The 10,406-nt window shown below is 36.5% G+C and overlaps 3 protein-coding genes across 7 annotated transcripts in view; all 3 read right to left on the bottom strand.

Annotated features, from left to right (window-relative positions):
• LOC105564086 (F-box/WD repeat-containing protein 4-like) overlaps positions 1-445 on the bottom strand; it is a 4,414-nt gene extending 3,969 nt beyond the window's left edge. Inside the window, exon 1 of the mRNA XM_012016193.1 lies at positions 40-445. Within this exon, the coding sequence (XP_011871583.1) occupies positions 40-239 (200 nt within the window). The 5' untranslated portion in view covers positions 240-445. The remainder of the gene's footprint in view (positions 1-39) is intronic.
• A 709-nt stretch (positions 446-1,154) lies between these two features.
• LOC105564081 (major facilitator superfamily domain-containing protein 6) lies at positions 1,155-5,792 on the bottom strand. 5 transcript variants are annotated; one of them, XM_012016184.1, is made up of 11 exons: positions 5,364-5,792; positions 5,140-5,291; positions 4,337-4,482; positions 3,635-3,936; positions 3,035-3,374; positions 2,695-2,885; positions 2,456-2,592; positions 2,236-2,351; positions 1,880-2,125; positions 1,591-1,737; positions 1,155-1,506 (listed from the first exon to the last, which is right to left on the bottom strand). In XM_012016184.1, exons 3-11 carry the CDS (start codon positions 4,392-4,394, stop codon positions 1,439-1,441), a joined length of 1,605 nt encoding a protein of 534 aa, XP_011871574.1. In that variant the 5' UTR covers positions 4,395-4,482; positions 5,140-5,291; positions 5,364-5,792; the 3' UTR covers positions 1,155-1,438. The 5 variants fall into 5 exon arrangements, with proteins under 5 accessions (XP_011871574.1, XP_011871570.1, XP_011871571.1 ...); XM_012016180.1 differs by having other exon boundaries at positions 5,140-5,792; XM_012016181.1 differs by lacking the exon at positions 5,140-5,291 and having other exon boundaries at positions 5,292-5,792.
• A 994-nt stretch (positions 5,793-6,786) lies between these two features.
• Positions 6,787-9,571, bottom strand: LOC105564082 (major facilitator superfamily domain-containing protein 6-like). The gene is made up of 8 exons (XM_012016186.1): positions 9,415-9,571; positions 8,910-9,211; positions 8,353-8,692; positions 8,009-8,199; positions 7,777-7,913; positions 7,591-7,706; positions 7,243-7,485; positions 6,787-7,094 (listed from the first exon to the last, which is right to left on the bottom strand). The coding sequence occupies exons 1-8, from the start codon at positions 9,470-9,472 to the stop codon at positions 6,892-6,894; spliced, it is 1,590 nt and encodes a 529-aa protein (XP_011871576.1). The 5' UTR covers positions 9,473-9,571; the 3' UTR covers positions 6,787-6,891.
• Positions 9,572-10,406: the final 835 nt, after the last annotated feature.

Below are 10,406 nucleotides of genomic sequence, written 5' to 3'. Positions count from 1 at the left end.
TTAAATTCGAGTCAACAGGTTAGACATAATCTAACGTACCTCGCGCGAAACCTCTCCGACGTTTGATTCGTGACGAGAAAGTGTTTGCTCTTCTTGATCCAGAGCACGTCCTTGCGCGTGATATCGTTAAATCGCTTGCACACCTCGCTGAGCCGCAACAGATCGAATTCATTGCAAAATTCGAAGATCATCAGCAACACGTCGACCGGCAGCCCATCCAACTGCCAAGTATTGGTCATCTTCTCAGCTATTAAAGCGTACCCTCAGGGTGCCTTTTGTTTTTTTATAAATTCTCCCTTTATGGGAACCATTGACCTACTGGTCTTATAGCGTATTCTGCCCTCTTAACTATTATTTGTTACTCTTCTACTATGTTCCCTGTACTCTTATCTTCTCTTTACTCTGTGCGACTAGCAGCAGCGATGGGAGGTTAGATGGGAGGCAAGAATTCGTCTGCAACAGGAGACTTCGTGCACATGCGTGAGGTGACGTAGCAGCTCGAATCCAATTGGTGGATGTAGGTGCCACGTTAGGCTGCGTTCAGATTCCCCACCGGATAGGTGATCGATGGCCGCGTTCAGCAGGCACAACTGTCGAGTGAGCGCTCAATATGATTGGTTAATACTTTTAAGCCTTGCGTCCACGTTCAAAGAACTGTGTCCAAGTTCTACTTCCAAGAAATGCGTAGCCAATCAACTTGCAGCTTTTCCATAAAAGATACAGGTTGATTGGTTGCACATTTCTTGGAACTAGAATCTTTAGGCTTTAGATCCAGCCAATCATATTAAGAAATCATTGAGCGCTCACTCAACAGTTGTGCCTGTTGAACGCAGTCATTGACTAAATTCATTTATTAGTTATTTACTATTTGACACGGACTTGTAGGTTTATTAACCAAAAGTTGAAACTCGGGTAGGTAGGAAAATGGATAGGACTGTATAGAGGAATACGGGTAGGTAGATAGGGATTCGGGTAGGCAGGGACAAGGGGACGTGACTCGATAATTAAAAAGATAGATAAAATTATAACTGCAATGTATGAAATAAATTGTAAAAAATCACATTGTAAAGAAAAGAGGACCACCGATCGAAATCGGCGGGGGTGGTGAAGGGCCTCTGTGGAGATCGATTTGTTTTCAACAAATAAAATTTTAATTCAGTTGAATTCACATATATTTTTTTACTTGATAGATTTTCGTTTGCAATTGATCGGTAGATTTGCCTTTACAATTTAATTTTTCGTTTGCACATTAATAAGAAATGTTACACAGAGGCACAGCCACATGTGTAGCATTGTGTAACATTTTCTATTAATGTTTTACATCGTTTCGATATCAATCGATAAGTAATTTTTTCGCTGGATTAAAAGATATGAAATTAAAAAGTTATCATTTTTACTATTATTTACAACGAAAAATATGTAATATATAAAACGTGCATTATTCTGCTACAGTACAGTGTCTCTGTGCATCGTCAGGTGTTTTCCATTCGACATGTTTTCGTGCGTCTGCAATAAAAGAGAAATTCAATTAATTTTTCGCATTGAAAAACTCCGCCAGATTCTGGCAATTAAAATTACTCGATCCCTCACCTGGCGTTTTATGTTTTAAGTATAACGTGTGAAGAATAAGATACATGAATGCAGAAAATGCTGCGAGTCCCGAAAATATTCTTAAAGTCGTTGCACCGCCAACTTTCTTGTACAAAATACCTCCGATTAAACTACCAACCGCATAACCTGAAGACATTGCAATATTTCAATGATGATGAACTTTGATAAATTGGGAAAAATACATTTTTATATTAGTACAAGTGCACGTACACGGGGCGAAAGAATTTTCTTTTAAAATTTACCCTGAAAATTAAGTTTCGAAATTTACCTAATCCGTCGTCCATCCCCGCCACAATTCCTTGAACGGTAGCCGAGGTACCGGGTGGCGATACTGCGCTCGCGTACGCTACTATTGTTGTGTAACAAAGCGCATACGTTGGTCCCTGCATGATAAATTCCACCGGAAACACCCACCATGGCGTTGGAGCGAGAGATATTAATCCCAATCGCAGCGCGTAGCATACAAAACAAAATGTAAAAGTGTAACCGTATCCAAATTTCTTCAGTATTTTACCTGAAAACAGGAAATATTATGTTAGACAACAACAAAGTATCTTTAATTCTTTAATCTTTAATTATGCAAACACCCAAAACGTCACAAACTATGACAGTGAAATAATTTACCGGACAGAGAGAAGAATATTATCTCGCCACCGAGAGTCTGCGCGGCTACGATTAAACCTTCTATCAATTTAATTTCGCCCATATAACCGGTCGCCATAGCAAGATCTTCCAAATACCTAATACAATAAACTGCATTGGATATAATTCGACTTAACTAAATTTCGAAATTGTATCGAATGGCAGTGAACGAAAATACATTTTAATAGAGACAAAGATTTACCAGAATAAGAAGTAAATCATAAAGCTATCGAGTATACCCGCTAGGGTGGCAAAACATAGAAATATAACGATAGGTTTCAATTTCAAAAGCATGCACACGTCTTTCAATATGCTTGACGATCCTGACATGAGCGGCAGCTGTAATGAAAATATATAAAACAAGATAAAAATCCAAAGAAGAGAACAAGCTAACGCACTACTGTTCACTCATTGTCATTTCTCTCTTTTTAATGTAGTTACCTCTAATTTTCCGCAACAAATCAAATCGATACAAGTAAATGCGAGCACAAGGAAAAACGCCGGTGTGTAAGTCTTGTAGATTTCCCCTTGCGACCACAGGTCCACTGTGTATCCGGCTAGAAATGCTGCCACGCCGAAACCGATTGTGCCCCATACTCTCTGCCTACCGTACCCCATTTGTCCACCTTCGCCTGAAAAGATACGAAGTTTGTTAAGGGAGACAGTTTTTTTTTACTTGAATTAATATATCGTTAAACTGTTTGTATTATAAAAATTTGAGTACGTACAGGCATTTAAATACTTTATGTAATATTAAAATATATTCCTACAGTTCACTTACCTAATACGTCGAAGCAAATTGCGTCGCTTATGCAATTAGAAACGTTAAAACCGATATTACCAAGAGACATCAAGAGCACGAATCCCCAGAAGGTAATGGATGTATAGAGACAATAATTGTCCTCGAAATTATTGCAAGTAACGTTACAATTATAATTCGTTGCATTTCCTTGGCACAATGACGTCTCATTGATATTTAATAAGCATGTGGTATCCGGTGAAATTGCCGCTTTCTTTTTAATTCCATGAAAAGATAATCTCGTGGAAAAATTCGCATCTTTGCATACCCAGTGACATGTAGTGTCTTTTGTACCGTTACACGATGCCATTGCGGTCGCGTGCTTAAAGGAAAAATATAAAACTTTGAAAATCTATTTAGTTTATTAAGTTTATTAAGAGCATTGATGTTTGATATACAAATATTTTTAAGATTAAGTATTTAGAAACTGCTAAAATTTTTTAAAATTTGATTTATAGAATATGCAAAGTATGTCCTAGATGTATAAAAGTAAATTGATAAATTCTCATGAAAGTCAGCTAATCGTTATAGAAATTCTATTGTCGGAAAGATGCGCAATTGTAAGAAAATAAAAAAAATTACATTGTCCATATCACAAGGCGGTAAAGACCGGCAGGAAACATTTGGAAATGGATGATCTGGTAGCAGTGGACCGGGCAGAGCCGGTAAAAAATACATGAAAATATAGCAGCCACTGGTTACGGCAAGCAGCGCTATAAATATCAATTTTCTCCAGGCGCGGTAATAGTCCACGACGAAACCGAATGCTGGTTTCGCGATCAGGAATAAAATGGGCAAAATCGCGGTGATACTACCCATAACTAATGGCGAAACACCGAGTTGCTTGCCGTAAACTGGCAGAAACGGCAAAATAGGACCCATGGCTAAAATAAAAATGATAATTGTAGCTATACCTAATAATATTATTTATTAACTTATAGACATCTTAGTTTGTAACAGTCTTTTTGTACACGGAGAGAATTTAAAAGAAACTTCTCTCCCCGTGTAGTCGTCTTTATATACAACTATAATATTTTTTTTATACAAGAAGGCACATTGATTATAGAGTTTCATTAACATTAAATGTGCCAAAGTATATTTTTATCATTCTTTAACGTTACAAATGTCATATTTTTATGTCGACGCATTCTCGACGAATTGGATCGCGTAAAAGAGCGACACGATTATCTCAATAAAATCAAGGAAATTAGAAGAATTCTTAAGAAACTTAAACGACTCTTTGCAATGTGAGATATTTAATATTTAATTTTACGATATACTCACCCGCCATAAAAAAGAAGTAATGCGCCTTTACAGGCAGTTGCGTGTGATTAATTTTCATGATTTATGCCGGAGCGTAGATAATGATAAGCCCAACTAATCTCGTCTCTCGCTTCTTCGGCGTTTTCTCGCGCTAAATTGGCGCCATGCTGCAAACTTATAGCGTCAGACTAAACGATCAACGTGCTCGGGAATAATAACAGCCCGGGGAAAGCGTTTTACAGGCACATTACGCGAACAGAATACGAAACGCAAACGTTATGCCCGACGGAGAGCCTCGTCGGCGCGACGCGCGCGTTTGAATTCAAATCCCCGCGACTCGCGGTATATCGCGAGTAGATACTACTTTTAAAAAAAAACAACTTTAAACGATTCCACAATGGCGTCGCGCGATGTCGCGGTCATCGTGTGCGCGTCTTGTCAAGGATCGATGCACTTGGTTTCAGGCAAGTTATCGCGGCAGGTTTCTTTGGGAAAGGGTTCCCCGCGGGTTTCCAGGTCGTTGACCGAGTTACTTCGCGGGTCCGCTTTATTATTCGCCCGCGGGCGGGAGGAGAGCCGTCGACGAACTCACCGCGTTCGGGCCGGCCGCACGTTGAGCATCGCACACCGACGACCTTTTATTCGCAGAGCGAGCCGCTTAATCGCTCGATAGGCCACATACCGCCAGCGATACGATCTCGACGTCGGAGCGGGACGGGAAACACGAGTAGATACAAGTACGTGCGACCGAATAGACGTGTCAGTTTCGAATGCGCCTCTTGCACCTTCTGCACTCGCGAGAGTAGCATAACAAGCCTTTGTACCTTGAACCTCGGCGGAACGAGGCGGCAATGCATGACGCTAGGAAAAAGTAGCGAGCACAACTAAAAAGCTGCAGACGTAAACCGCATTTCGGTTTTCGGCCGTCCCAAAATCGTCGGCGGATTTCGGCAGCGCTAGAAATCTCGGAACGTACCTGCTAGTATATGTATTAGTAGTTAATGTGTATATACATATAATACAGAGCCGAAATGAGGAGGCTGCGTACGTAGTCGAGGGCTCCGAACGTAAATGCTTCAGCGTTCGCCTGATGAGCGCCGTCCCTTATCAGCGAAAGCGTCGGGTCTAGTTGCACTCCTCATGCGACGCACCAGACTTTTACTACGATCGCGTCGATTGGCCTTGACAGAATGAGCGCGACAATTTCGACGATGACGCGCCGTCGTACAATGAGATGATCTCTTAAAACCGATCTCGGGTCCGGATGGCCGTCGAACGTACTGCATCGTCGCGCGAAACGTTGCCCGTCGTTATTTCGATAAACGACGCGCACGTGAATCTAATAAATCGTTCAACGGCGCGCGCTGTACTCTTGGCCACTCAGACAAGATTTATCGCGAGGAAGATTGATAAGGCTGCGAATATCTCGCGGCTTGTTTATACCAATTCGATTGTGCGAGTGCTACGGCGGCGTATCGTAATCGCGGCGAGATTACATCAATAACGACGTGATATACTATCGCGAAAAATCAAATTATAACAAAATCAATTCCAAATTGCTCGGTGAATCTGCGATCGCGAAAGAGCAATATGATAACGCCCTGTATTTGCAGCCTGAGATAAGAGTGTGATAACGACACGACATTACTTAGAAATTGCGAGCTACTTCCGCTAGTTTAGCTTACAGTGCTATGTTTGTCGTGAAATTACGAATTCTGCAGATCAAGCGCAATAATCGTTGCATAATGCATTGTTTATCAATCTCTGGATAAAAAATGCACATTTGAATAGAATCGCATATTCAACGTATTGTAATTAGCCGTTAAGTGAAGCTTATCAAATACGAAGATAAAGCTATAAATCATAAATCTCTAGTGGTTCGTTTGCACAGTCGGTTTAATGTTCACGGTTCTGTCTACGAAATGATCAAATAAAAATGAGATAAAAGTTATCAAGTAATTGTATCAAGTTATAAAATCATCATTATCAAATGTATATAAATGGAAATACTACTTATACAAACTATACAAATAACTTATACAACGTACTATATACAAACGGAATCTAAATGGGAAATACTACTTTGAAAAATGATAAGAGAATGAAATGCGGCAACAATTTGAAACTACTTAAGTTCGTCGGGAGTAAGAAATAACATTTTTCTCCATAATTAAAGAACTTAAAGGACTAATTGCAATAAAAAATTGACAATTTTAGATATAAATTTTTCTTTTAATTAGACTTCCATATTTTATTTTCTAAACTCATTGCGTTTTAAGTATGGCAATGTTCTACTATGCGACTCACACTCCATCTTGACAATATTTTGTGCATGAAAGCTAATAAAAAGATTCTCATACACAAAAAGTACACACGGTAAATATCTAGTTTCTCATCTCAATAAATAAACGTGTTAACGAGGGCATACATATTTTTTTCTTATTATTTACAAGACAAATTAGAAAGATTTATATCAAGTATCTGCTGTAACACAGTGCTTCTTTGCATCGTCCGGTTTTCTCCACTTAATATTACTTCGTGTGTCTATAACAAAAACATTGCTTTCTACCATTCTATCATACATTAGAGAGGTACGTTGTATGTTGAGATGTTAAATGATTTAATTTCTTACCTATTGTTTTATGTTTTAAATACAAAGTGTAAAGAATAAAATATATTAATGCTGCAAGTGCTGCAAGTACTGAAAATATTCTTAGAGTTATTATACCGCCAAATGTTTTATATAGGAAGCCCCCTCCCAAACTGCCAACTAATAATCCTAAAAATATTATAACATTATAGAACGACACAACAATGTGAGTAATAAGATATACAGATACACATACTCCTTTCATTAATATTCTTTTATATATGTAGACTTTTTCAATAGCGTAATTTTTTATAAATGCAACCGCGTAAAATCTTACCGAAACCATCCTGTAAACCGAAAACCAGCCCTTGAACAGTAGCTGCAGCACCAGATGGTGTTGCTTCGTTTGCGTAAAGTGCTATTATTACAAAAGAGAGCGCATATGTCGGCCCCTGTAAAAATTCTATCCCAAGTACCCACCAAGGCGTCGGCGCTAAAGTTATTAATCCCAGCCGAAGTGCATAGCATATCAAAGAAAATGTAATAGTATAATCATATCCAAACTTTTGCAACATTTTGCCTGAATAAAGAATATCAACGTTATATTTATTAAAAATGGTATAATTTCTGTAAAAATCGTATAAGTGTGAAATTATAATAAAGACATAGATAATTAATATATTACCAGATATAAAGAAAAATAGTATTTCGCCACCGAAAGTCCGCACTGCTATAATTAAACCTTCTATCAATTTAATATTGCCCATGTAACCAGTTTTAATAGCGAGATCTTCAAGGTACCTATAAAATCAAGCTACATTAAATTGGTACAAGCGAAACCAGAATATAACTAATAAAGATAAAAAAGTACCAAAATACAAAGTTACGCAAAATGCTATTAAGGGTACCAACAAATGTAACGAAACACAAAAATACAATGATAGATTTTGATTTCAGGAGAGTAAATACATCCTTCAGTATGGTTGTCGACGTTGATTCAAATGGCAACTGGAACATTATAAATGTACGATCACATATGGCCATAAGAAAAACCATATTTTATCGGTTTGGTTCTTTTTATAATTTGCATAAAACGCATTTACCTTTAATCTTATACAACAGATTATATCGATACTAGCAAATATAATCATTAAAAATAACGACGGTGTGTACATTTTGTAGACTTCCTCTTGTGACCACAAATCTATCATATATCCAGTTAAACATGCTGTAATACCGAAACCGATTGTACCCCAAAGTCGCAATTTACCGAATTTTAACCGTTTACCTTCTCCTGCAATGGTAAACATTGTTAATAATAGTATGTATTTCTTTTTTATAATATTAAAAACTATAAAATTACTTATAGTGAAGATTCAATTTGTATAGAAATTTTTACTTTAATGCCATTTTTTGCTCTAAAATTTATGTTTGTAAAATCACGTACCTAATATGCCGAGACAAATCGTAGTGGTTAAACTAATGAAAACATAAATTGCACATTCTCCTAAACACATCAACACGGCAAAACTCCAAAATGTGAAAGATTTATATAGACATTGATCGTCGTTGAAATCGTCACAAGAAACATTACAATTATAATTTGTTACATTTCCTTGACACATTGATGTCTGATTGATATTTAATAAGCACGTAGTGTCTGGTGAGATAATCACTTTCTTTTGGTCCCCATGAAAAGACAATTGCATAGAAAAATTATGATCCTTACATGTCCAATGACACGTTGCGTCTTTTGTACCATTACACGATCGAATTGCCGATGCATGCTTAAACACAGATAAAGATAGATCAAGATATGTAGCATGTTGTAGAAACTTTTGACATTTTAGAAATTTTAAAAATTGTTGAATAATCTAAAATAGTATATTATAGTATAAATGTTCACATTTAATATAAAGCTGTGTGAATTGTTTCACTTAATTGTATAAACATTTTATTAAATGTATGAAAAATATATACATTTGTTGAGAAATATAAACTTACATAATTTATATTACAATGTGGCAAAGTTACACAAGTTATGTTTTGAAAATGATACTTTAATGGCATTACACCCGGTAGTGGGGGTAATAATACTATCATTATGAAACAAGTATGTGCTATGATATACAACGACAGATAAATTATTTTTCTCCATGCTTCAAAATAATCCATGATAAAACCGAATATTGGTTTCGCTGTTAGATACAGTATAGGCAAAATGGCAGCGATGCTACCAATAATTAACGGTGAAATACCGATCTGTTTTCCGTAAACTGACAGAAATGGCAAAATAGGACCTACACCTAAAATTAGAAAAATCATTATAAATCTATTATCGATGTATTAATTTATTAAATTATAATTTTCTATTATATTACACGAAAAACGAATTGGGGGTCCGCCTTTGGTCACTCTACTCTATGTAATAAGATATATGTATATATATAAGATATACATATATGTATAATGTGTACTATGATATATTAAAGATATTCTAAATACTTACTTCCCACGTAAAAGAAATAATGCACCTTCACAAGCAGATGAGCGTAGTTGATCTTCATTATTTATATCAGAATACGAATTTCAAACTGATATAATTAATAAATTTTATATTTTACTATATTACTTTTTCCCGCAAGTACGTACGTTGACGAAACAGTCTGAACTGCAAGTTGTCAAAACGAGATAGAGTGAAGTATTAACTCCTAAGCGTGTCCAGGACAATTTTTTCTTGTGCGTACATACAATTATATATAATTGGCGTTTTGAGATAGTACGTACAACTAGAAAATATTACTTTGAAATGTGGTAAGAGAATGAAACGCAGGAAAAGTGTGAACCTATACACCGTGTTCCAGTTTAACTTGGACAGTAAAATATCTCAAAAACTAAGCCCAGCAAACAAAAATGTTTCAGACAAAAATTGTTTTGGTTTCGAAGGGGACATAAGACGGTGTCATTAATTTGACCATGAATATAGTTGCTTGAGTGGTTACGCGAAGGTCACTTTCAACTTCTTAATGGAACTCCCCTAAAAATGTAACTAGTTACAGTTACAAGTTACTAATTCTGAAAAGTAACGCCTTACAGTTACAGTTACAGTTACTCAAAAAGTAACGAATCGTAACTTTCTTGCAATGAAAATAAAAATATTAAATCTGCAGTTGAATTATAATATAAAGGGTCGATAAAGCGCGGGTAGCACAAAGTATTGGCGTAATATTGGGAAATAATATAAATGTAATACCGTGCAATTATTGATACGTAACATTGGCGTTACATTAGCATTTATTCTATATTCAATATTACAATTTTATTGGGCAATCTTGGCCAGTACAATCAATCCAATATTAAATAATCATCTAGGTACAATATCAGTAGTATATTTGCATCTATTCTATGACCAATATTGGTGTTATATTGGTAAAATATTGGCCAATGCACCGCCAACATAATCAATGTTTAACCAATGTTAGCCAACGTCCCAGGTAGAAC

This window comes from Vollenhovia emeryi, unplaced genomic scaffold (genome assembly GCF_000949405.1).
Source record: "Vollenhovia emeryi isolate VEMERY1.0 unplaced genomic scaffold, V.emery_V1.0 DF939168.1, whole genome shotgun sequence".
NCBI classification, from domain to species: domain Eukaryota; kingdom Metazoa; phylum Arthropoda; class Insecta; order Hymenoptera; family Formicidae; genus Vollenhovia; species Vollenhovia emeryi.
The sequence above is the reverse complement of the archived record's forward strand: the minus strand, read 5'-3'. Positions and strand labels throughout refer to the sequence as shown.

Excerpts from the sequence above, each read along its gene's own strand:
- LOC105564081 (XM_012016180.1), bottom strand. The coding sequence starts at position 4,394 with ATGAAAATTAATCACACGCAACTGCCTGTAAAGGCGCATTACTTCTTT. Across the intron at positions 2,886-3,034 it reads AATTTGCTTCGACGTATTAG|GCGAAGGTGGACAAATGGGG; the intron begins GTAAGTGAACTG and ends GTATCTTTTCAG. Across the intron at positions 2,352-2,455 it reads ATGATTTACTTCTTATTCTG|GTATTTGGAAGATCTTGCTA; the intron begins GTAAATCTTTGT and ends TTATTGTATTAG.
- LOC105564082 (XM_012016186.1), bottom strand. The coding sequence starts at position 9,472 with ATGAAGATCAACTACGCTCATCTGCTTGTGAAGGTGCATTATTTCTTT. Across the intron at positions 9,212-9,414 it reads TTATTTCTTTTACGTGGGAA|GTGTAGGTCCTATTTTGCCA; the intron begins GTAAGTATTTAG and ends TTCTAATTTTAG. Across the intron at positions 7,914-8,008 it reads TCTGTTGTATAAGATTAAAG|TTGCCATTTGAATCAACGTC; the intron begins GTAAATGCGTTT and ends ATAATGTTCCAG.